Source organism: Danio rerio, chromosome 20 (assembly GCF_049306965.1).
Source record: "Danio rerio strain Tuebingen ecotype United States chromosome 20, GRCz12tu, whole genome shotgun sequence".
NCBI lineage: Eukaryota > Metazoa > Chordata > Actinopteri > Cypriniformes > Danionidae > Danio > Danio rerio.
Genome location: NC_133195.1, coordinates 22,702,241 through 22,729,210, shown reverse-complemented (window position 1 = coordinate 22,729,210; position 26,970 = coordinate 22,702,241). Strand labels below are relative to the sequence as shown.

At 36.3% G+C, this 26,970-nt stretch overlaps 1 protein-coding gene across 6 annotated transcripts in view; it reads left to right on the top strand.

Moving 5' to 3' along the window:
- Positions 1–4,135: 4,135 nt before the first annotated feature.
- The window catches only part of kcnh5a (potassium voltage-gated channel, subfamily H (eag-related), member 5a), a 227,768-nt gene continuing 204,933 nt past the window's right edge, over positions 4,136–26,970 (top strand). For 5 of the 6 annotated variants that reach the window (XM_073932538.1, XM_073932539.1, XM_073932540.1 and 2 more), the window contains exon 1: positions 4,136–4,353. In XM_073932538.1, coding sequence (XP_073788639.1) covers positions 4,281–4,353 — 73 coding nt within the window. In that variant the 5' untranslated portion in view covers positions 4,136–4,280. 6 annotated transcript variants of the gene reach the window in all.

Here is a 26,970-nt window from a genome sequence, read left to right as displayed (position 1 = left end):
GATAGTTGGACAAGTCCAGGACTGTTTTCACCACAGGTAGCCAAGTGTTGACGTATCAATCTCTGATGCGTTTAATCTTCGTTTGACCAGTTTAGTCACTCGAGTTTACGCGTCTCGTGTCTTTCGGGTGCGCACGCAAAATCCGTCAAGTCGGAGAGCCACACGTTAGCTCGCGCTTCCAAAACAATCCGGTGCCATCGACAGCAGTTTCATGAAAACTCTCGAGAACTCCTACAACTTGCATTCCGCTGTCTTACATGCTGCTGCTCCGACAATTAAACCGTTTCCAAAAGCCGGGTCTGTGGCCCCGGTTTATTCCCCCTCAAACTCCAAACAGCTTTCCACAATCGCCCCTACGCGGCTACGCATCGTCAGTGTCAGGAAATCATTGGTTTCCAAGCGAATTCCATATAAGGCAGGAGTGGGTTGGGAACAATAGGGGCTCTGTCCACGCTCAGCCTGCTCAACAGGGGACTTCAGCGGCGCAGGAGGGGCGGGAGGACGTCCCGAATGCAACCGCATTTCCTAAAATATGGCGCCACTCGGAAGGATGGCTGGATATTCATTCATTCATTCATTCATTCATTCATTCATTCATTCATTCATTCATTCATTCATTCAACTTCTTTCTTTCTTTCTTTCTTTCTTTCTTTCTTTCTTTCTATATAACTACCACGATCTGAGTCAAAATGTCCAGCCTTTTAACAATATAAATAAGCTTCATTCATAATAATGTATTCAATGTTCATATACAGCAATGTTTCTTAACCACGTTTCTGGAGGACCACCAGCTCTGCACATTTCCATGTCTCCCTAACCAAACACACATGATTCAGATCATCAGCTCATTAGCAGAGACTGAAAGACCTGTAATGGGTTAGACAGACAAAGGAGACATCCAAAACGTGCAGTGCTGGTGCGCCTCCAGGAACTTGGTTGAGAAACACACAGTATGTGACTCTGGATCACAAACCAGCCACAAATGTACTTTTGAGAATCAGGTGTATACATTACCTGACAGCCAGAGATGGAAAGTAACATTAAACCTTGTGTTTGAGTCTCAAGATCATCCTCAGGGTGAAAAGATGAACCTCACAATCATATAGTCACTGCTGGAAAGGGTTCAGATCTGCAAAAGAGATTGAGGATTTTTCTGAAGAACAGCAGTCAGTTTGGCTGTTCAGAACAAACAAGAGATTTATAAACAACCATCACAAAGCAGAAGCCAGTCATAGTATTAAAAAGCATGTAAACGTTTGTAGTGTTATTTTAATAATTTCAGCTAAATTTCGGTGTTGTAAAATATATAAACACCTTTTATGTTAAATATCTTACTCGGGACAATACGAAATAAAAAAATAACAAGAATGTTGTATGATCTCTCTTGATATGTTCAAATTATACACGTTTTAACAATCTTAAAGGGATATGTGATATTTCGAGCACAACTGTACATGATGTACAGTGTTACTACTGTGAATCTAAAAAGGTAGTAATAATTACTTTTTACTTAAAGAGCACATAGTTTACCCCTTTTTATGATTTAATATTAATAATATGGTTCTTCTGAGTGTGCCAGTTTAGGTTCAGTTTAAAATACAATTCAGATTTTTTTATTATAATGTATTAAACTGTTATTTTGGTGGCGTGTTCACAGCTCGCTGTTTTAGGGGTGTGTTGCATCACATGAAAATTAGTTTCAAATTCCCACCCAACATAACAAGGGGGCGGAGCCAAGAGCTTCCACGCTAGCGTTTGGCAACAAACAGGCAGACAGAGAGAGAGAAGCAGCATGAGAGGATCAGCATTCAGCCGTACATGTACGCCTTGGACACAGACCAAGCAGAGAGTACACAAACATTTGTGTCTTTGTATAGTTTTAGAGCCAACTCTGTGCTAGTTTAAAGTTCCAAGCTTGTACACCGAGACTAATAACCACGCACACTGAATTAACTTTGACTGAGGCACCGGATGACCCGCTTAGAGCTGTGACACGGCACACCAGACACGGACATTTGCATGTTTTTTAAAATGAAACTATTCAGAAATGGCTCTCTGTGGCGCGGCAGAAACATGAAGTGTCCCGAATCCTAGCTGGGCGCCGTGGACAGCCGCCGACTTGAAGCGCTGCTGTGTGTACCCATATAGAAACCTATTTTTAGAATTCTAAAATGCATGGCACTGCGTGGCGCGATGTTGCGCGTCGGTGAGTGGGACTTATGGTGTATGACCTGCATGCAAGTTTCTTATTTTATTTCCAATGGAGCGACACTCACGTGAGGCAAAGGCGCTCGCACTTTACAGCTACACCTAGTTAAGATCACACTCACAGGTAGCTTCTGTGAACTCAAGAAATGTAAACGACTGAAGTTTAAGAATAGACGCAATGAAAAGTACACTAGTGTACAAACCTAAATACAAACAAACTAAGTTACAAACACTAATTCCGATTACAGCGATCATGTGGTGAATTCTAATCTTGTGTTGAGCCCAATGAGCCTTACATCTAATAATAGTTTTCCTTTAGTGACATCGCTTTGACTCACTCGCTGAAAATGGCGGATGTGAAAAGACAAACTGAGGATTAGGTGACATGTGCTTGTCAATCAATATTTGTGGGCGGAGGGAGCGCACTCCTACGTCAAGCTGTGGTCGATCTAAAAACCGCTCCAATTGGTCCACCGTTTTTATGTTGTTAATTGAAAAAAAAGGACTGGGTGTGTTTATATCACCCCAATAAGACACATGACACGTCTGTCCAAACAGCTTGAAAAGTAGATTTTTCACCAAAGGTGCCCTTTAAGTACAGTACATACTTCACGCCGCACTTCTTTACTTTTACTTGAGTACAAAAATCTAGTCAATTTTTATCAGCGTCATTATAGACATGTGTACTTCTATAGAGTAAAGGATGTGTGTACTTTGATCATCTCTGCTGACAGCTAAATAAATAACCATTCCATTGATGTTTGTGTTGTTAAGACATGACAATATTTGGCTGAGAAACAAATACTTTAAAATCTAGAAAAATCTAGATTTTGAGTAAATCACCTTTGAAGTTATCTAAATTAAGCAATGCTATTTAATAATACAAAATAAATTTCTAAATTTTACAGTAGAAAATTTACTACATATCTTAATGGAAAATGATCTTAACATTCTAATGATTTTGGCATAAATTAAAAATCAATTATTCAGACCCAGTCAGTCTATTTTTGATTATTACCAAAAAATACATGTTCAACATAAGATGTAAGGTCATATAGTGACAGTGTCATAATGATAAAACAGGCTTTAACCATACACTTGTTGTCATATAGCTGTCAATATTGAAAAAAATCAGCTATGGAAAAGTAGTACCATATTTGTCTGATACTATAAACAATATTAATTCATTGTATTCATAGAAGCTAAAGTTTAGTTTGTTAATTTTCTATTTTTCTTGAGGTTTTTAAAATCTAAAATTACATTTTAAAACGGCGTGACCTCGTTGATACAAAAATGTGTAAGAAAAAATGTGGCTTTTTAAATGATTAGACTACATGATGTGTATAAACAAATTTTAATTAATGTTAAAACTAATTTTCATTAGTTTCAAAGCTGGCTATATTTAAGAAGATGGTTTAATATTAAAATTTAATTTAAAATTAATTTAAAACTTTCAAATGAATATATTTCACTTTGAAGAACCGTTTGTGGAGCAGAGCTGTTCTTTGGATATCACAGGTTCTTTAAACAAACAACGTCAGCATTAATGAGCCTTTATTTTTAATAACGTAAATAAAACTTACTTTGTTTTAATGAGATTGATAGCCTATTGACGCAATCGGCGAAAATACGATCAGCATCAGCTGTAATTCCACAGAAAGGCATCTCTTCTTGATCTATCTATTCATCAGTTTTTGTATTTTAGTTTTAACTTATCTTCCCTTCACTTACAGTAACTCTGTCAGAGTTTTCAATTTAATAAATCGCGCGCAATGAGCACTATCTGTTGCATGTGACTATTTCCATGGCACCGGGCATCTCGCACGAGATTCCTGTGCCAGCCAATTTTTATTGTTACAGCTTTCAAGTGCGCAGGCGCAGACCAGGGAAGCGCGGAGCCTGCAGAACTGCGAGCGCTCCGTGGTACAAAGGACCCATACCAGTCAGGCACGGCGCAGCGTTACCATGATCTTCTCCATCCCACCGATAGATTCCCATCCCACCGCCTGCATCACTTTAACGACCAGCTTCCACCAACTCCGCGAGCCTGACCGACGCTGCCCGGCCGCAGAATGCACGGGGGAAAAAGAGGACTGGTGGCACCACAGAACACTTTTTTGGAGAATGTTGTCCGTCGCTCAAGTGGTAAGATGATCGCTTTCTTCAGATTTGCAGAACCTGATTAAGCGGAAAGTGTCGTGATGCCTCAAGATGTGTTTTGCGCTTTTTCTGTACTCATGTCTGTTTGTTTTTTGAACTTTAACTCAGAATTATGCGTAAAATTAAAGCTCGTGAGTTCCTTTATATGTTTTAAAAATGGAAACTGGATTATTTATCTGATCAAAGTAAGCTGGGGTATTTATAAATGGCACGCGTAATTTACTTTACACTCTTTTTATTGAGTGTTTAATAAAAGCTAAAACGACATCAGAAAAACAACCGAGGGCTAAACGTGGTCGCATCATTACCATAATAATAATTAATACCGGTCAGTAGCTAGCACGTTGCCCAGTCCCTTCCCAAAATATAAATGTGCCTTTACTGTTGCTGTTCATTACATTACAGCATTAATATATTAATGCATCAGAAAGAGTTTATGACATCTACAACCTACGCTTATTGCGACTAATCTCACAAGGGGAACTATTTATTTGCGTCAAAAGTGCGTGGATTCTGTGTGGAGTCACACACGCAGTCTTTTTAGCTCATATGTAAACTTTAAAACAGAAATTAAACTGGTATTTTGAGTTTAGTGTGGTTAACCACTGTAATCATATGTATTTTATTTTGTGCGTGTTTCATATTGTAAACTATTAATTCTTTGTAATCACTTTATAACAAAATATAGCCTATTGTCAGTTTTAACATTAATATTAATAGCATCGTTTGTTAATAATTCATCCAAACAATCAAAGAGGGTCTAGATCCATCATGGATTTATCTGGTCTATTTTTTATAGTTAAATTGTTTGTGATCACAGCAGAAGTTCATTTAAAGGTGATGCTGTTTTTCTTGGCTCTTCTGTAGCGGATCTTCTCATCTGTGAAGGGCTTGTCGCCTGTGGCGTGAATTGCAGAGTCATTTTGTGTCACATACAGTACATTTTCCATGTGAATCTGCCACAGGTTCTGTGAGAAAAGACCTCACCAGCAGAGGTCACACATGATTACTGCAATTCCCTCTGTTTTACTTACATAGATATTACAAACTTCGAAGACAATTTATTTGTATACGTTTAAAGCAGAAAGTTCTGTGTGATGGACTCGGCATGTGTGTGCTTTTTATGCAGTGTTGTATTATAGCTCATAATACCATGCCTTGACATTTGCCGTGGGCAGCTCTCTGACCTCCGAGGGTCTCTAGATCTCCCACACACTCTACAAATCTGACGCAGAGCGTGTCTCATCAGAGGAAAAAAGGCTGTACCTAATTTTTTATACAGTCTCTGTAGTAGCAAGATGCAAATGTTTGTATTCATTGAGCTCCCTGTCATCGTGATCATCCTTTAATGTTTAATCGATGCAGCGAGTGGAAGAATTTCACATCTGAGTGCAGATGAAGTTGATCTCATATTGCTTTTGGACATCCACCCCTCATCCCATTACTTATTCAAATATGCTGACAGAATCTGAATGGGCTGGATAATTCATTCTTGCTTTAAAATTTAAATTTATTTTCTTGTCATATGCTTTTTTAATGAGTAATTTACAAGGAACAGCATGCATTCTGTATCTGGATGAATTAGCATTTTCATAGCCGTCAATACACAAGTCAGGAAGAGTGCCCAGTAATGCTTGTCAAGAATAAAAACTGAGAGGTTTTATGGAATTGAATGGCAAAGTTGGTGATATCTTCCATCCTAAAACTTCACCAAGATACATGATTAAAAATAAAGCCTCCAAAATGGGGATTTGTAGCAATGCAGGAGTAATTTTGGTTGAATAGTCCCTAAAAATAATTGCGTAGAACATTTTTAAAATTGAAAAATTCAATATAAAGAACCTTTTTTTGGGAGGAAAGGTTTCAGTTTTTGCATTCCTGGTCAATAAAGAGTCATATTTATGTGTGTATATTTAAAAATGTAGCTTATCTAAAGGTTATACTGACTCTGCTGATGGTGAGACAATGGAGAATGTGTCATAACATTTTAGGATTGTAGACCTAAGCATTTGCAGCTAATAAGGCAATGATGTGCAAGTGGTAAATAAAGAAAGTGAACACTGCAGGGTCTTAAACTAAAGTTTGACTTTGGCTAGGGTTATTATATTTAATTTAGCAAAAAAAAAGACGGTTGCAGGGCAGTGAGGGGTGGATAGTGTTGGGGTTGTAAATTTGTGACATGCATTCTATGAAACTGTAGTACTGAACTACATTATTAGTTATATGTTATTAATTGCCCTCATGCCATTTAAATCCCATGAGACTTTTGTTCATATTTTGAATACAAATAAGGATATTTTATGTGAAATCTGAGAGCTCCCTCATCCTTCATGTACAGCAAGCTGTTTCCTATGCTGATACTGAGAAGAAACCATATATTATAGATACTGAGAAGAAACCATTGTTATAAAGCCATAATGTTTATTTTATGTTCACAAAAAAGTATTCTCGTAGCTTAATAATATTCCGATTGAACCATCAATGCCATGTGGTAGGTTTTGTAGATGTTTCTTGATTTTTTTTTTTAGTCGGGGCATAGGCCTGTGTAAGATTCTGACGGTATAATAACCCTGGATAAAAATATCACAGTTTCACGGTATTGTGACTACTGCTCTAAAATATATTCTTTTTATTTGTATGGGTAAAAAACAAAACCCTTTTCCCCCTTTGAACACAATATATTTTATTTTGAGAAACATTTATAATATTTTGGAGCTGTAAACATGTCAGGCTAAATAATTTAAATAAATCATTGACTTCTGCTGCCTTCATTAGTTCTTGAAACAAAGATTTCTTTTCAATTTAAAGCGGCATCTTAAAATATCTTTTCTGCATGGAGATACTTTTGTCCTAAAAACCTAAAAAAGGTAGGAATGGTATAACAGAAAATCTTGGCGGTTTAAAACCTTGACTTTTTCAAACCGTGGTATACCTTGAAAATGGTTATTGTCCCAGTCAGGACTATTGCTGTCAAGGAGGATGAGGGAGCTCATATATTTCACATAAAATATCTTAATTTGTGTTCCACAGACAAACTAAAGTCTTAGGGGTTTGGAACAGCATTAATAAATTAATAATGTTATTTTTGTTTTTGGGTGAAGCAACACCAGAAACACCCTTTCCATTAAACATCTGCTCCTCGCCGATAAAATAACAGGGTGCCCGTGAGGTTTTAAATCTCAAAAACAAATTTTTAGGCCTTAAAGTTTTAAATTTACTGAAATATTGTGTTGTAGGTCTTCAATCTTTTTTCAAACAGCTCTTAATTTGTCTTTGTATTGCTACCCAATCCGGCCAACACCACAATCATTAATAATCCATCTCAATAAAACTTTGAAGTTTTCTATTTAAGGATGTAATTTTTTAACTCTAATTACAATAATGGTTTTATTATTTTCCTTACAAAAACATTTGTTTAAAAGTTCTCCATGTATTTACTGAGGAAGCTGAACTTGACAGCCTGTTGTGCATACATTTAGTTTATTAAAAGTTAGTTTTTAAAACTTTTAAAACATTTTTCAAATTTTTTAATTAAAAGGTTATAATGAAAAAATGTATGTATACAAATAGAGCTTGCATGTTTTGACACAATATAAAAATTTTGGTCTGAATTAACTAAAATATAATTTTTTTCATTTATTAATTATTATTATTATTATTATTATTATTATTATTATTATTATTATTATTATTGTATTATTAAAATTATTAAATTTTATTTAAAATATTATATGTATAATATGATAGGGCAAATTATATATAATATGATAGGGCAAATAAAACTCTTTTCCAACTGGGCCATTCAAAAAACTCCTTAGTGTTTACCCCTATGAGTCTAAAATTTAATTCATAATGGTCTTAAAAATGTTTTTAAAAGTCTTAAATGTAACTTGCTGAATCTTGCAGAAACCCTGAATAAATGATAACTTTTTATTAGTTGGTTATTACACAATTTACATGAAACTATTTACTTTCAATAGGTTATTTTATAAAAGTAAAATAAAAAAGAAACAAAATCCACTTTTTCACTGTTCAGAAGCCACGTGCCACCCACTGACTTGTAAAAGCTGCTGCTCTCCCTCATGGCTGTTGGCTTGGTGCTGAGGGATTGAGACACACTGGCAATGTTTGCATACGTACAGTTAGGTCCATAAATATTCGGACATCGACACAATTCTAACATTTTGGCTCTATACACAATGTTTATTTGAAATTAAACTAACAAGATGTGCTTTATCTGCAGACTGTCAGCTTTAATTTGGGGTTATTTACATTCAAATCAGGTAAACGCTGTAGGAATTACAGCAGTTTGCATACGTGCCTCCCACTTGTTAATGGTCCAAAAGTAATTGGAAAGAATAATAACAATAAATCCAACTTTCACTTTTCTAATACTTGGTTGCAAATCTTTTGCCAATTACAACCTGAAGTCTGGAACGCTGTTTTTGAGGCTCACCAATGGTTTACATCTTGTGGCGAACACTCTGTATTCACTCCGGTGTTGTCTTCTTTTGATTGTTGACTTTTGGTTATCAAGTTTGCATTTCCACTGCCAAAAGGGTACCCTTTTGGTGGGCGTGGTGTATGACAGAAAGCTACAGATGATGTCATTTTCACTTGTAGAAATGTCACAGTAAAGCCATAAGGGTCGTTCACATATCATATGAGAAGCACTTCTCACAAAACAGATGCTGCATAGACATAAATACTTGTGTATATGTGTATACAAAACAGATGCATTATACACATAAATACTTGTGTATAAATGATTGTTACTAACCTTTCTATGAACATGATTTGATTATAACTGCAGATCAATGATAGCAAATAGCCTACTGTAACGTCTGTGATTAAATGAAATAAATAAATAAATGTTACAAATATGAACACATACAGACCCTTACAGTCTCTGATATGTTACCAATTACAGAAAAATTACATACAGCATAGATTTAGTCCTTATTTGGTTTCAAAAACAACACTAAATATAACCCACAGTCAGAGCAAACCTCTCATGTGTGACTTTAATCTTCAGCATCACATATAACCTCTTGTTAGAAAGTAATTCCGAGTTCCTAATAGTTAAACATGGCAGTTTGTTTATGTTTTAGGTTGCACAGCAGCAGATTTTGTTATTCTTGGCTTTTTGGCTGTACATCAAGACGACAGCAAGGTTTTTTAGAGCTTGGGTAAACCATGGCTTGTTATTATAGGTATATATTATTACTGTGTAATGTCTCGGCTGTGTTTTTAAAAATGGAGCTTCCTTTGTTTTCATTCTCCTGCATTCTTCGAATGACATATCTCTGTAAACCAATAGCGTTTAGCTGCGTATCTATCTGTGCCTCATGGTACCCTTTGGGCGTGTTGGTGCCCTTTGCTAAGGGTGATCAAAAATTGTTACGGTACGGTTCGCTTTTAGGTACCCTTTGACAGTGGAAACGGCCATAAAAGTGTACTGAACCGTACTGTACCATACCACTCAGTGGAAATGGACTATTTGACACACACACACACACACACACACACACACACACACACACACACACACACACACACACACACACACACACACACACACACACACACACACATACACATGTTTGTTTTTGTGAAAAGTGGGGACATTACATAGGTTTCCATTCATTTTATACTGTCCAAACTGTATATTGTATTGCCCTCACTCCACCCCACCCCTAAACCCAACCATCACAGGAGACTGTGTGCAGCTTTACTCTCTGATTAAACTCATTCAGTGTGATTTATAAGCATTTTGAGAAATGAGGACGTCACCAATGTCCTCATATTTCACCTCCTTTTTGTAATACCTGTGTCATACCCATGTCATTATACAGATTTGTGTCCTGATATGTCACAAAAACACGTACACACACACACACACACACACACACACACACACACACACACACACACACACACACACACACACACACACACCTTCTCGAGAGTGCTCTTGATCTGGCCAACTTTTGTAAAGGGTGTTTTCTTAATTGTTTGGTTGTCCACCACAGTTGTTTCCATGGTCTTCCGGGTCTTTTGGTGTTGCTGATCTCACTGGTGCCTTCTTTCTTTTTTAAGAATGTTCCAAACAGTTGTTTTGCAACCAAATATTAAAAAGTAAAAAGTTTGATTTATTATTATTATTATTATTATTATTATTATTATTATTATTATTATTCTGTCCAATTACTTTTGGACCCTTATCAAGTGGGAGGCACATATGCAAACTGTTGTAAATCCTACAACGTTTCCCTGATTTTGATAAAAATAACCTCAAATTAAAGCTGACAGTCTGATACAGTTTGTTTGTTTCAAATCAATTGTATTGTGTATAGAGCCAAAAATGTTAGTATTGTGTCGATGTCCTAATATTTATGGACCTAACTCTACATGACCAAAGGGTGGTGACGTACAATAAGGCATGGCCTAAAGAGAAAGCTTAAAGTAAAGCAAAAACACATAATAATAATAACGACTGCATAGAAAATAAAAGCTGAATTTCAAACATTTTATGAAAATTAGATATGCTGGCCGGATGCATTTTTGAATTCCAAAAAGAGGACAAATTTGGACAAATGGTCACCCTAACTTAGCCAGGATGACATTTGGATAGAGAGGATGTGGAAATCCGTCATGGAGGCTTTATTAAATGACAATAATATTTTATAAATTTTTTTAAAGAGTGCCATGTGCATTTTAACTGAAACCCCAAAACACCCCAAGGCTTAAATTGCACTTGGCAGGATAGTTGACCAGTTTAAAATAAGCTATCAAAACCCTTTATTACGTAATAGCCATAAATTATCCAATCTCTGAGCTTAATTCAGTCAGGATTTAAAATTGTTCAAGCAATTTGTTTTTCCTATGCTTCTTATATCGTCATATGCGCAGCATGCCAACCTCAAAATAATGAAGCCTTTCACGAGTGCAGCTGTGGAAACGATGTAGGTGTTTTTCTGAGGCTTTTGTGTCTCTGTCCCTTATTTCCACCCCAGCTCCTCCCCGTAGCTCTTCTTCTTTTGTTTGAGGACAGCAAAGTTTGTTCGAGTTTTGCCAGGCCACTTACAGAAATCGAAACACACAGCTGGGGGTAAACAAAGTCAACTTTCATAAGGCTGATTACCTTTACCCATCATTGTTAGAACAGCAAAGCAGTGCGTATTTCCCTCCAGTCTCCTTATGTAAGCAGAGGAACAACTGTTGTTGAGTTTTAATGTGTTAGAAAAGCTTTTTGTAGTCAAGTTGATGTTTGGCTAATCTTTGACAGCAGGGTTCACGCCGACTGGAAATTAAATTATTTTAAAAGTGCTTTTGAAATTGCTGTACTAACATTTAGGCCTGACATTTCGGAATATAAACTGCCTCTGTGGTGTTTGGTTATTTGTAGTAGTCGTTGGTTTTCGTGGTTTTATAGTGTCATTAATTTATATATATATATATATATATATATATATATATATATATATATATATATATATATATATATATATATATATATGTATTTTGGAAGGACTTTTCAAATGACATATTATTTAAATAGCAGTTGTTATATTCAGTATGCAGTTACATACATTTTCTCCCACCCATCTATTCTGTTGCTTTTTCTGCTCTCATAGTACTGCTCTTTTGCGTATGGGGCTTATGCAATGCAGCGTGGCTCTTCTGAGCCCCCGGCCATCCTCAGCTTGCTCTTTTGTAACGCTTGTCACAATGTAAGGTGAACAGGCACGCTACACATACACTCAAAAAGAGAAAGAGACACACATACATGCACATACGTAATGTAGAGAAATTTCACACTTACACACTTTTTTTATTTATTTATTTTTATTTTTGGTTTCAAATGTTTTAATTGTTAACAATTTCCTCTAGATTCTAGCAGGAAGTCACCAGTAACTTACTGTAAATCAGCAAGAAGGCTGTATTTACATTCACAGCATGATTTATCTTGCTATACTGTATATTTGCATTTATAGTATTGTATTTCTTTACTGTAAAATCTACTGTAATTTTCAAAATACAACTTCAAATTACAGTAACATACTGGATAATTGTCCTACAGTAAAATATGGTTCATGTTAGGGCTGCATGATGTTGGAAAAATTTGACATTGCGATTACTTTTTTTTTTCTCTCTCTGCGATTTATATATTGTGTTATACAGTACACTCACCTGCCGCTTTATTAGGTACACCTTACTAGTACTGGGTTTTTACCCCTTCAGAACTGCTTCAATCCCTCGTGGCTTGAGATATTCCTCAAAGATTTTGGTCCATATTTATTGAATGACAATAATGTGAATCTCCCGTTTCACCACGTATCAAAAGTACTCTGTTGGATTGAGATCTGGTGACTGTGGAGGTCATTTGAGTAGAGTGAACTTATTGTCATGTTCAAGAAACCAGTCTGAGATGATCCACGCTTTATGACATGGCGCGTTATCCTACTGGAAGTAGCCATCAGAAGATGGGTACACTGTGGTTATAAAGAGATGGACATGGTCACCAACAATACTCAGGTAGGCTGTGGAGTTGACACGATATTCCATTGGTACTAATGGGCCCAAAGTGTGTCACGTAAATATCCCCCACACCATTACACTACCACCACCTGCCTGAACCGTTGATACAAGGCTGGATGGATCCATGCTTTCATGGTGTTGACGCCAAATTCTGATCCTACCATCCAAATGTTGCAGCAGAAATCAAGACTCATCAGGAGTGGCACCCGGTCTGGTCTTCTGCTGCTGTAGCCCATCTTCCTCGAGGTTGGATGCGTTGTGCGTTCAGAGATGCTCTTCTCTATAGACCTCAGTTGTAATAAGTGGTTATTTGAGTTACTGTTTTATCAGCTCAATGCCGTCTGGCCATTCCCCATTGACCTCTGCCATTTGCACCTACAGAACTCCCGCTCACTGGATATTGTCTCTTTTTGGTCCATTCTCTGTAAACCCTTGAGATGGTTGTGTGTGATCCCAGTAGATCAGCAGTTTCTGAAATACTCAGAACAGCCCGTCTGGCACCAAAAACCATGCCACGTTCAAAGTCACTTAAATCACCTTTCTTCTCCATTCTGATGCTTGGTTTGCAGCAGATCAACTTGACTGTGTCTAAATGCATTGAGTTGCTGCAATGTGATTGGCTGATTAGAAATTTGTGGTAACAAGCAGTTGGACAGGTGTACCTAATAAAGTGGCCGGTGAGTGCATATAATATAATATATTGAGATATAATTTCACCAGATGGCTTAAATAACTTTTTTTTGCAAAGCATTTCTATTGATGCTTTTATAGGGGAGTGAATGTAATTTATGTAATAAGTAATTTATTATATACATATAATAAACAAAATACAGTCATAAATAAACACAATGGATCATATATTAAAGTGAAATAAACAAGGATTTACATTTTTTTTTCTGAGTTGGTTACAGAAATTACATAATTAAATGTAGATCATATAAACTGTTCAATAAAATGAATCTTTGTTAAACTTCTTTATTCTCTGTTAAAATGCTTTGAAATCTTTTAAAATGCTAAAATAGTCACTGGCCCTAAAAACATGTTAAGAGCACAGATGCAGATAATTCACTTTCACACTATTATGCTTAAATTCTCCACAAATCTCATGTGTTTTGACCTGTGGTTCCTGGTCATCTACAATCCCAACTCAACATTGCATATCTTGCGATGTGACTATTGCAGACACATATAGATGCTCAACGATATATTGTGCAGGCCTAATTCATATTTGCAGGTAAATACTGTGGGATTTTAAAAAATAACTTTAAAATAAAGGTACGTAATGTAAAGTACACATTGACAGTGCATTTTTTATGCAACAGCAGTTGAATCTGGTTTCTCATTCAAACATAACATACATCTTATTATATTGACTTAAAATGATTACTCGTGGGCTAATCTTAGTTATCGCAAGTCACATGATTTTATAAAAGCACTTAAAAATAAATTTTATTGTAATTTTATTTTATTTTTTAAAGAAAATAGTTATCTGAACAAAGGAAGGATGTTCACACTTAATACAGTTTTACACCTGGCAGACTTGTGTTAGGCTCAAGTATGAATGCTAAGTTTTTATCTCGTCATAGTAATAGTTTTGCTGATTACAGTACAGTAAAAGTGACAGAAACTTGTCTCCTTGCAGCAGCTCTTGATTTGTGTGTGTGATGAAGAATTTTCCAGGACTGATGACTCCTTTACATTTTTTTTCAAGTTTGTTTTACAAGTTCAAGTTTTTAAATTTTTTTTTTACAAACTTTACAAATTTATCAACAGCGTCACCAATTGTTTCAGATGTTGGTAGGTTGCTAAAACAAGTTAAAGTAACATAAATAGATATGCTCCATCAACAGGAGCCTTTAAGTTTAAGCTAAGTGTTATTTAATAATTAATTCATTTTTTTAAGCTGAAAAGGTAGCCTTTATTTAAAACTCATTGATAATTTTTTACCTTAATGAACGCATTAAAGAGCCCCTATTATGGGTTTTTGAAAATGACCTTCCATGCAGTGTGTAACACAGCACTAAGTGAAAAAAAAAACATCAAGCTGAGGTTTAAATTTGAAAGTGCACCGTGTTTAAAACTATTGATTTTTCGACTAGAATGGTCGAATAAATGAATCGTGTTGGGTTCGGATCTTTTGCCTGAACGCATCGACGTAAATTACCAAATATGAAATGCTGGATCCGGTAAAACGTGAACGCGCCTTTCCCTTTCAGACACTTGCAGAGTGCGGGGGATCAAGGGACTGATCATTAAACAAAGTTGATGATCACTGACAGATTCGGCTGTAGGCAATAAATGGTTATGAGTTCATTTTCAAAATAATACTACAGTATAACCACCGTGAGCTGTGTTTGTTCCTGTCATTTTTATGATTTCTGACAATCACCTACGCTGCAGCACATGATTCGTTGTTGTTTGCTATTAAAGGAAGGAGCAGCAGAGACTATGGGACTTTGTCAGTAACTGTTCATATGGACCAGTTTCTTTTTCCTCCCGATCATAACATGTAAGTGTAATTAAAATTGTTGCCTCATTTTGTGTAGTTTGCAAAGTATTTAACGTTATTTAATTGTGTGTTGTAACTTGTAATCGCTCCATATGGCTTGTAATCACTTATCTATTATAGATCAGTGCTTGTTGTGTATCTCTCAGGTTAAATCTGTATGGGGCTATTCATATATTATATCCAAAACCACTTTGAAAACGTGACGTGTGCCTCTTCCTCTTACTGATTAAACGCACTTCTGAACTCTCAATCTTTTGCTAGTTGCCTTTGCTATGGCCACCATCTGCTGTTTCTCACACACACACACACACACACACACACACACACACACACACACACACACACACACACACACACACACACACACACACACACACACACACATGTTTGTTTTTGTGAAAAGTGGGGACATTACATAGGTTTCCATTCATTTTATGCAGCCCAAACCGTATATTATATTGCCCTCACCCCACCCCACTCCTAAACCCAACCACCACAGGAGACTGTGTGCAGCTTTACTCTCTGATTAAACTCATTCTGTAGGATTTATAAGCATTTTGAGAAATGAGGACGTCACCAATGTCCTCATATTTCACCTCCTTTTTGTAATACCTGTGTCATACCCATGTCATTATACAGATTTGTGTCCTGATATGTCACAAAAACACGTACACACACACACACACACACACACACACACACACACACACACACACACACACACACACACACTGTCAATTTTCAATATAGTTAAACTTTTGCCACTGTATGGATTAACACTGAATGTGTGTCGTTGTTATTACTTGAGGTTATGTTTAAGAGTAGTGAATTTGCTGGTGTTTAACTACGTAACTTTATCGCATTCCTGCATTGGGCTCTCACATAATCTCTGCATCATAACCATGCTGGGTGTTTCTCTCTGGCTGTTTCTCAATATGCGGTCAGTGATCTTGCGTCCTCGTGTAACATCATCATCATCAGCTGACAAAGTTTAGTTCCAATTTTCAAGAAGGCAAGAACGGAGGATGCGTGAAACTTCCCGGATGTGTTCTTGATATCGAGGAAGCACTGATGCAGACTTGAGCACTGAACTTGCTCTAGAAGTCCCAGAAGTCATTGGAACAAAAGGTGGGAAGTGCTGCGTTTTATTTAGATTAAATATTAAAGTTCAGAGATGTAAAATATTTACCTCAGGAGGTTCCCTAAATGAAATGGTGAATATAAAACATTTCCATGGACATCTTAATGACAGAATAAACACATTAAGGGTGTTTGTTTGCTAAAATTCGTATTAAAATCTGTTTTATTTGTTTTGTGCAATGTATATTTATAATGTTTTAAGCATAGTATATATTTAGAAAAAGTGAAAAACAGTAAATTGTTGTATAAATGCTGAAATGTTTAAATAATATTCCATTAAAAACCGGTGTAAGTCATGTGACCAGCAGGGAGAACGCAGCATCTCTTTTCTCACAGGACGCGTCCTTTGTCCTCGCGGTCTCCTGAGTTCGTTCTTGCTAGGACACCTGGCAAGACCGTTCTCCACAAAAACACAAGTCTGTTCTCTGCGTTCTTGGAATTGAGAAACAGCCTCTGTCTCGCGCTGAACCCAGTCAACCAATCACCAGGTCTATGGACCAATCAGTGCATATTAGCATCACACGAATGCATTGCTGAACGAATCAAATTTGAGTCGTTGGGATAATAATGCATATTATAAGTGAAATGACAATGAAAGTGTTTTATTTGATATTGCATGCATGTCAGCCTTAAGTTGGAGATCCTCGAAACCAAAATATGACCTTTTATTATGCAAAGTAGAGGCTTTTAAAAAAAATAAACCATAAAAAGGAGGCTTGAAGAATTGACGAAGTAGAGTTACCGAATGACACCTTTGAGAGAAAAAAAAAAACAAGAGACGAGTATTAATGTACGAGAACTGATATCCATGTGAGAAGAAGAATGGAGATTAGAAAGCCAAATAGAAAAAAATAAGTTTACCAGGACGTAGAGCTGGTTGCGTTCAATAAACCTAAGGGAGTGAGTATCAGATGGTGTATCTTAACTGAAAATAGTCTGTTTCTTCTACATGTTTTGGATCCAACAGAAAATCGTTTTCGCAAAGATCACAGCCGCTAAGAATGGTGTACTCCGTGTAAATATAGTCTAATCTTAATAGGATCCGTTTCATCCTCCTCTTTCCCTGTACTCATCCTCTCACCTGAATCAGACGTCCACATAGTCAGAACACATAGCATCTCACAGACAGAGCAAAATATGAATGCATTATGGTAATGGATCCAAAAATAGAATAATACTTGCTTGCCTGTTCAATGTCATTACTCCTCACTGCAGTGTCCGCCAAAAGTTACATGCAGATGAATGCATGAGAAGACACTTTGTTTCTCCTATAATGGCAGCAGACCCACTGTAGAGAGTGTGCTTGGAGAATAGTTTGTTACAGACTCCGATCGCACCACCATCTTCTTTTGCAGTCTAGAAGATTGGGAGAACATCTCTGACAGAAAGCTCAGAAAGTACGGGCTGCTCTGGTCTTTCTTCTGCAGCATGGCTCTGTTGTCAGTCCAGTTTGGGCTGCTGTTCTGTGGATTTTCATGTGTTTGTGGTGGGTTTGTACGTTGTCCGTTTCTCCATTCTGGATGGTAGCTGAAAAACTCCAAGTTCTAAGTGAGAACTGTAGATGATTTTCCATAAAAAAATATCAGGGTTTGTTTTGATTTCTGTCACTAGTTTCTGATGAAAGAACCTGAAATTAATCTATTAGCTTAATATTGAAAAACTAATAAATGACATAGGGATAAAGAAAGGGTAAATCTTTTTATTTTATTGGGATATAAATCCTAGGGGACTGGACAGGATTTTAATCAGAAGAACCACTTTTAAGCACTTTAATAGAACCAGTTGTGTCCAGGTCTATACGGGAACTGATTGGGACATGTTTAAGAATGTTATAGGTACTTTTCAAAACAATACTTTTGACTGTCTTGCAGTTAGTCAGGCTTGAACCCAACTCAACATACAGTAGACAGTGAGTACGTTTACATGGACACCAATAAACCGATTTTATTATGATTAAGACAATATTCAGATTAAGAGTCTACCATGTAATCAGCAATTTTTGATGACCTTAATCCGACTAAAGTCATAATCTAACTAAACAGAAATGGAATTAAGGCATGTGGAGTATGCCGATTTTAGTAGTATTATTCAGGTGCAGTACGGACATGTCAACACCGCAATCAAACTATTACCGTCGTGTAGGATTTTCACTGCATTTTGCGACAGGATTGTCTGTACACACACAACTGTTTAACACTATTCTCTGAACCTACAGAGACAGTGAATGACCACAGACCCCTGCATCATGAATTGCAGAGTATTTTGTTTCCCCATACAGCATGCGGTATCAAATTCCATCAAAACAACACTCTTATAGCAGTTCATACTCGCATCCAGTATCTCGTTTGTCACAGGGCGCATCCATGAAATGTTCCTGAATGAAAGTGTAAGTGCCGAACTGCAGTTTTAGTTGACTAATTAAAAATGAAACGCACAAAATTACATGAAGTTGGAAACCTGGATAGCGTGTTGACGCAATGACGTTAATTGATCAATGCGCTATAACATGTAAAACAGGATCATGAAAGGAACATTCAAAAAGCAACTCATGTAAACACCTTAATCATATTATTGTCTTATTCAGATCAAAGCAAATAATTTGATTACTGATGTCCGTTTTCATTGATGCGTACTGTAACTGCTTTTACAATGTTTCATTGCAATGATCTGTAACATAAGATAATTGTGCTAATATTTAATTTTCAGCACTACCTTAAATAAATGAAAGAATAAACAGTAAACAACTGTTGAAAAAAATTGTGCCTACATTATTTTAACCATATACTAAGATTTAAACGTTCACACATTGATCTCTTAATTTGCGTGATTTCTCTTTTCCTCTTTCTGTCTGTATGCTAGAATTAATATAAAGGACAAATTAAATTAACAAAACATAGTAATGTCCTATAGCAGAGATGCCCAAAGTAGGTGATGGAGAGGGTTAGAGCGAATGCCTTTAACACAGAGACTGTTATTTCTAATTTGACATAACATTTTTGGTTAATACGAGGACCCTTTGTTTTATTGCTTTATTGCTGAGCTACAAAAAAGGCAAACTGAAATTAAATGTTTCAATTTAATGTAAATGATTGTGTAAACAAGTTTTTAAAATTTAAATACTAATACTAGTATAAATGAGATTTTTACTGTTATAAGTTCATTGTAAAATGTAAAGAATACCGCATTGGTTGAAATAAATCAATCTTTTCAAGTCATTTTTAAATATTAATAAATAAATTCAAAAGCTATACATGGCAACTATATTTACCTTCGGCCCACTAGCCTCAATCAGGTTTGGTTTTTGGCCTTTATAAGAAAAAGTTTGGGCATCCCTGTCCTTTAGGATTCTAGGAATGAAATGTTTTAGAATTTACTTATTGCAAATAAATTGGGCTATTTATTTAGATCTAAATAAAAAAAAATCATTCATGATAAACTGATTCATATTCACTCTTGTGTGTGTGCTCATGTCCTGTTTAAATGGATCTTGCCGATCCTTTAAAACAAAAAGACAAATTAACAACAGAATACACCATTTAAAAGATTTTGTAAATGGTTTTGATAGGCTGCTTTTTTTATATTTCAATATATTTTTAAAAAGTAATGAATTATGAAATGTAAAAAACAAAACAAAAAAAAACAGAATTTTCTGTATTCATTTTCAAAATAGTGCTGCTTAGTGGGATAATTACTCTGAAAATGTATTCATTCATTTTCCTTCAGCTTAGTCTCTGTTTCAGAGGTTGCATCAGTGGAATGAACTGCCAACTTTTCCAGCATTTGTTTTACACCGTGGATTCCCTTCAAGCTGCAATCTAGTATTGGGAAACAGCCATACACAGTCATTTACGCACGCTATGGACAATTTAGTTTTTTTAATCCACTTGTAGCGCATGTCTTTGGACGGTGGAGGAAACCGGAGCACTCAGAGGAAACCCACATGAACACGGGGAAAACATACAAACTTTAAAATAAAAATAAAAAAAAGATACATATAATTTGTGCCTCCTGATAATACAATGTGGTCTTATAAACCAGGATGATTATTACAACATTAGTGCAAATGTCTTTACTGTCCTTTTTGATGTGTCCTTAGTACATAAAAAAAAAAAGAACTTTAAACTTTTGATGGGTAGTTTATGGTCTGTACCACGTTTCAGGAGACTGGGGTTGCTCTGTGGTTGATCTTATATCAGCAAGGCAAGATGTTTACAGTATTTAATCATAATAAAAATGGTCCATTTTAAAGCTGAAGCAAACCTTTGGTAGTTTGAGCAAATGTGTTTTATTAAAGGTGACATATTAGCAGGAAATCTCCACGCTCTCCAGACCCCTGTTTGAACCTTCTCTTTTGTAATTCCAAAGTGTACCCTGGAGATTGAATCGACAACTTTGTTCAAAGCCGTTTGCTTAAGGCAGGACCTTCGGCCGGAGATTGGCAGTGGTTATTTCCTAATGCACGCGCTGTGGACATCGCTCCTCTTGCTGGAAGTAATGGAGTCAAATGCTGACACACACAAAGTGTCACGCTGTAATTGAATAGAGAATTATAGAGAGATAAAGAAAGACAGCAAGAGGCGACGAAGACAGAGAAAAGGTCACAAATTGTCTGACAGCAGAAAGTCTCTCGCACAGGGTTTATTAATCAGAGCAATTTATAAATCAGCTTCGCTCTTTTGTCGAACCTAAAAGTTTAGAGTCTGAATCATGGTCTTGGAACACTGAATTGCAGTTTTTCCCGTGTACTTTTTGAGTCACAAATATTAAGAAATGTGCATTACTTTGAGTCTATAAAACACAATATTTCCCTCAAATGTTGTCGCTAAGTGCTGAAGAGAGTTTTCTCTGAACAAACAGCTTCGTATTGACCAATGTTGCTGACTTGCAAGCTCCCAGCATGCATTGCATCATGAATAAATTGTGTGGGTAGTGTTTTGTTTTGCCTTTTGCTGACTTCATGCTGTTAGTTGTTTGATGTGTGGTGATCATCTTTACACACGTTGAGGTTTATTGATTGTCTGCATCGTTTTAGTTTTGCGTAGTCAGATGTTTGACCTGGAGTGTAAGCTCCTGTCCTGGAAGAGACGTCTCCAACCACAATGACAGAAAGGCATTTGATGTTCAATTGATGGAACAGCAATGTTTGTAAAATATTTTGAGACTTTCTGTTTTGTAAAGAGTACAAATGCTTTTAAATTGAAATTTAGGACCAAAGTGCAATGAATAAAAAAAAAATTAATTAATTATTCATTCATTCATTCATTCATTCATTCATTCATTCATTCATTCATTCATTCATTCATTCATTCATGCATTCATTCATGCATTTATGCATTCATGCATTCATGCATTCATTTATTCATTTAATTTATTCATATGTTAAATTATACATTTTAATCATATATTAATGTTAAAACCGCTGCCATAAAATAATTTATCAATATGTTTGTTTATGTCTTTTTTGGATTAATGGGAGCTATGGAAAAAAAAAGTAATGCAGGAAATACATTAGGACCAATTTTATTGTTTATATCCTTTAAAATCGTCTATAATTTAGATTCTGCGGTGACAACTTTTTTTGCTCTGGCTTATTCAAAGAGTTACAGCTGACAACTGAAGATCAACAGTAAAAATGAAAGGTTTTACCTCTTTCCAATAGGGAAAAACACCAAAATACAACCAAGAAGGCATTATTATTTGGTGTCATGGTTTTGCAATCAAAAAATGTCATTACAGCGCAAGTCAATTGGGCAAAAACAGCCCTCAACATATTGAATGGGTCAATTTGAACATTACACAAGGGTTAAGGGTTGTTATTTTGGCGCATAGAAATTGATTTTAGTGTCTAAATGTGACATGAGTTCTAGTGTCCTGCAAACCAGCTTCTAACTTCTGACTACAATATTGTATAAATCCAAAATTGCGGTAATTTATTTTTCTGCTATATATTGTGATAGGAATACAGTTTCCAACACAATCTCACGACAATTCGTAACTTTTTGATTTAGTGGCTAATTCGTATGAATTTGTACGATCTAATTCGTACAGTTTAGTACGATTTTCTCATCACCCAATGACGGTTGGGGTTAGGGGTAGGGTTAGGTGCCACGCCTCCTTTTTTAAATCGTTCATTTTCGTACGACTAAACTCGAATTCGTACAAATTAGCCACTAAACTGACAAAACGTACAATACTTATGTTTCCTTGTGAGATCAGTTTTTTTGTTTTTGTTTGAATAGCTCCATTTGGCAGTTTTTAGGGGAGTCTGACATGATTAAGATACAGAAAAAAATGAGTTTTTTTTTTAAAGATATTTTGTCTCATTTTTAGTCTAAGCATCTTAAAAAAATTTTAATCAAGTAAAAATATTGTTTGATTTCACTTTCATAAGAAATAATGCAAAATTACTATAGCCTGACAATGGGGGTAAGTAATCGATTCTTGTTTATATTCTAGGAAAGAAAACCATTTTTTTTCAGAGCATAAGTCAAATGACATTATATAGTCTTCATCGTATTAATAATTAAATACAGTTACCCTTTGTTACGCGCAAATGTTTTAATCTCCACACTGTAAAATGTAATAAGTTGACCTTACTTAGAAATATTGAAGAAACTGATTGCCTTAAAATTTCTAAGTAGTGTATTCATTTTAAATGAGCATAACTTAAAACGTTTTGTATTTACAACTTCTTAATAAAGTAAACTTCAGTACTGATGACCCAAAATAATTAGTTGTGTTAACTTCTTATTACTGTTCACAGAAAGTATTAGGAAACCGATTACCTTAAAATGATCAAGCTTGCTGAACTAAAACGTTTAAGTAAAGACAAAAACCAAGGCCATTTATATCGAAGTCAATATTTAGCTGCACCATGTTGGTGTTTCGTAACATCTCATTTTTTACGAGTTTACAAGTTTTTACGAGTCATTAGCCCAATGCTCAACCCCCAACTTGGAGGAACAGGATATACACACACATACACTACAGATAACTTAGCTTACCCAATTCACTCATAACTCCACACAGAAATGCCAAATGACCCAGCCAGGGCTCGAACAAGCGAACTTTGAGAGGCTTTGTGAGGTTACCCACTGCGCCACTTGTTTCCTCGGTTCCTTCATGACCATTCTCTATTATTTACATGCCTTTGACACATGACCAGTCAAAAGTTGTAGATGCATATTATTGTAAATGACTTGAATTTATTTAGTTTAACAACTTGATGTGCTGTTTCCCAGAGATGGGTTGCAACTGGAAGGGCATCCGTTGCGTAAAACATGTGGTTGGTGGTTCGTTCTGCTGTGGCGACCCCAGATTAATAAAGGGACTAAGCCAAAAAGAAAATGAATGAATGAATGAACTTGATGTGCACAGTGGGTAGCACATTTGCTGGTTCGAGCCTTGACTGGGTCAGTTGGCGTTTCTCTGTGGAGTTTGCATGTTCTCCCCGTGTTCACAATGGTTTCCTCCGGGTGCTCAGGTTTCCCCTAACAAGTCCAAAGACAGGTGGTACAGGTAAATTGGGTAGGCTAAAATTGACCGTTTATGAGTGTGTGTGTGTGTGTGTGTGTGTGTGTGTGTGTGTGAATGAGTGAGTGTGTTTGGGAGTTTCCCAGTGATGGGTTGCTGCTGGAAGGGCATCCGCTGCGTAAAACACATGCTGGATAAGTTGGCGGTTCATTCCGCTGTGGCGACCCCAGATTAATAAAGGGACTGAGCCGAAAAGAAAATTAATGAATGAACTTAATGTGCTAAAAAGTTGCGATGACTTGTTTAAATATTGTGAGGTGAATAAACTTATTCGTAATAAGTTAACTGCACTTAATTTTACTAGTGAGAAAGGCTTTTGCTTTTTCTGGCCTTAAAACACATGCACTTGATAAATTTTCACTCCATTATTGTTCTACTTTGTGTTCTGTGGCTCCTGCATGGTCAACTGTTATTCAGACTCTACCTTGCATATCCTGCGATCTGACTATTGCAGATGCACACATTGCAACATCGATGCTGACGCAATATATTGTGCAGTCAGATTTTCTCATCCTCACAGTTGTTAAAATTGCATGACTTTTGATTTCCTGAATATTTTGTGCACTCTAAACATTTATGCAGCACAAACTGGCTTAAAAACAGAGTAATAAAAAGAAAATCCTTAAAAGCATCATGTTGCCTTGTCTTTTTAAGACTCTTTCCAATTTAGTTTTATCACGCATTTTAATTTCTTCGCTCTCCACGTGTTTTATGCATACATCAAAAATTAAGATGCAACTGTTTCATGAGCTTGTGTGTGTGGGGGCAAGTTAAAGAGGGGTTAAAAATAATGCATATATATGTAAATATGTCCATGTGAGTGCGCGGATGGGATGTTTATTTTTTCTAGTATACGCTGCTGTGGAATTAAAGAGAGCCCAGCAGCTGTCTGTTGGCCTCCCACATGGAGTTGGCACGCACATCACCAAGTCTTTCATCGCTGTCAATATGCCTCTTATTCACCATTTACACGATAAGCTTTCGGCAACGTCCCATAATACACATAAAGCGCTGACGGACTGCCTTAGGCTTCACGTGGATGTGGAAGTGTGATCAATGTGTGTGTTACAACCACTCGTGCTATTTAAAGTCATGAGACATGAGCTGCTGTTAAAACACATGGAGACACAGGTAAAGCTGAATGCCAATTGGCCTCAAGTGAGATTATAAAGATTAAAGTCTTTCTCCTCGCAACATTCCATTGATTTTACATGCTGGCAGACAAAACCAGCTGTGTCCTCTTTTGGCCTGTGAAATGGATGCTCTTTTCGCCCAGAGGTTGATCTGTGCTGTCTGTGTTATTGCATTACTTTGTACAGAGGAGTCCGAGTATAGTTCACAAAAGATGTTTTGAATAATGCCGCAATGGTTTTTGTTCAAATGATTTGGACTATAAATAAATAATGCTTTTTTTTAACCTCATTATTTCATGCAGTGTTGTTTTGTTCATTAGAATAAAACTAAATCATGAAACAAAAATAGAGCTCAAACTCAATTTTTAAAGTAAGTTTTGGTTTTTTGATATATAAAGTTTTAAACCTGTTCAAATGGCTTGCATTAAACATAGCACTATAAAACAATAGAGTTGGGGTTCTCAATCCCTGTTTTGGAGGCTGCATAATTTAGCGCCGACCCTAATCAGACACACCTGGGCTGCGTCCGAAACCGCCTACCACTGAGTAGGTACTTCTTTTGAATTTAAACGTACTACTTGGCCGTTAAAAGAGTGCGTTCTAATTCAATTCAATTCAATTTGTCTATTGTTATGTGCAAAGTAAGGAAACACGTTTCCCTGTACAATGAAATTCTGACTTTGCCCTCTACAGTGAAGTCATACACAAAACATGCACGTCATACACATATATACACAGAAGTGACGGAAGTATAACTATGAAATGTGTGTGTGTGTGTGTGTATGTATGTATATATATATATATATATATATATATATATATATATATATATATATATATATATATATATATATATATATCTGAATGGGCGAGGCAGTGGCGCAGTAGGTGGTGCATCTGCAAAAAGGTCGCTGGGTCGAACTTCGGGCTCAGTTGGCATTTCTGTGTGGAGTTTGCTTGTTCTCCCTGCCATCGAGTGGGTTTCCCCCACAGTCCAAAGACATGCGGTACAGGTGAATTGGGTAGGCTAAATTGTCCGTAGTGTGTGTGAATGTGTGTATGGATGTTTCCCAGAGATGGGTTGCGGCTGGAAGGGCATCCGCTGCGTAAAAAAACTTGCTGCACAAGTTGGCGGTTCATTCCGCCGTGGCGACCCCGGATTAATAAAGGGACTAAGCCGACAAGAAAATGAATGAATGAATGAAATATCTCTGAATTTAAATAATATATAATACTGATGTGGAGTAATGTAAACAATGTATAGTAAATAGAATGTAAATAATAAATAATACTGATGTAATGTAAACAATGTATAGAAGTTGTTTAAAATTGTGCATACAATTGTGCATATGCAATTGTTCTACACAGTATGAATGGAACTCGGACGTACCACATTCGCCATTTGGTCATGATCATGTGACCTCCCTGCGTCAGTTGCGTCGCTTCACTTCCATTTATGAATTCTCTCGCGGGGCATCATAGGATAACCTAGAGTCTATCCGATGCATACTTCAGAATCTTGCTGGAATTAGTAGTTCATCCGGGTACTTCTCGCATACTGATTTTTGAATTCTGTGAATTCAGACAAACTACTCGACTCGCATACTGATTTTAGCGTACTATATAGTATGGAAGTAAACAATTTCGGATGCAGAACTGGGCTAGCTAATCAAGCTCTTACTAGGCTTTCTAGAAACATCCTTGCAGGTGCTTGAAGCAGGTTACAGCTAAAATCTGCAGGACACC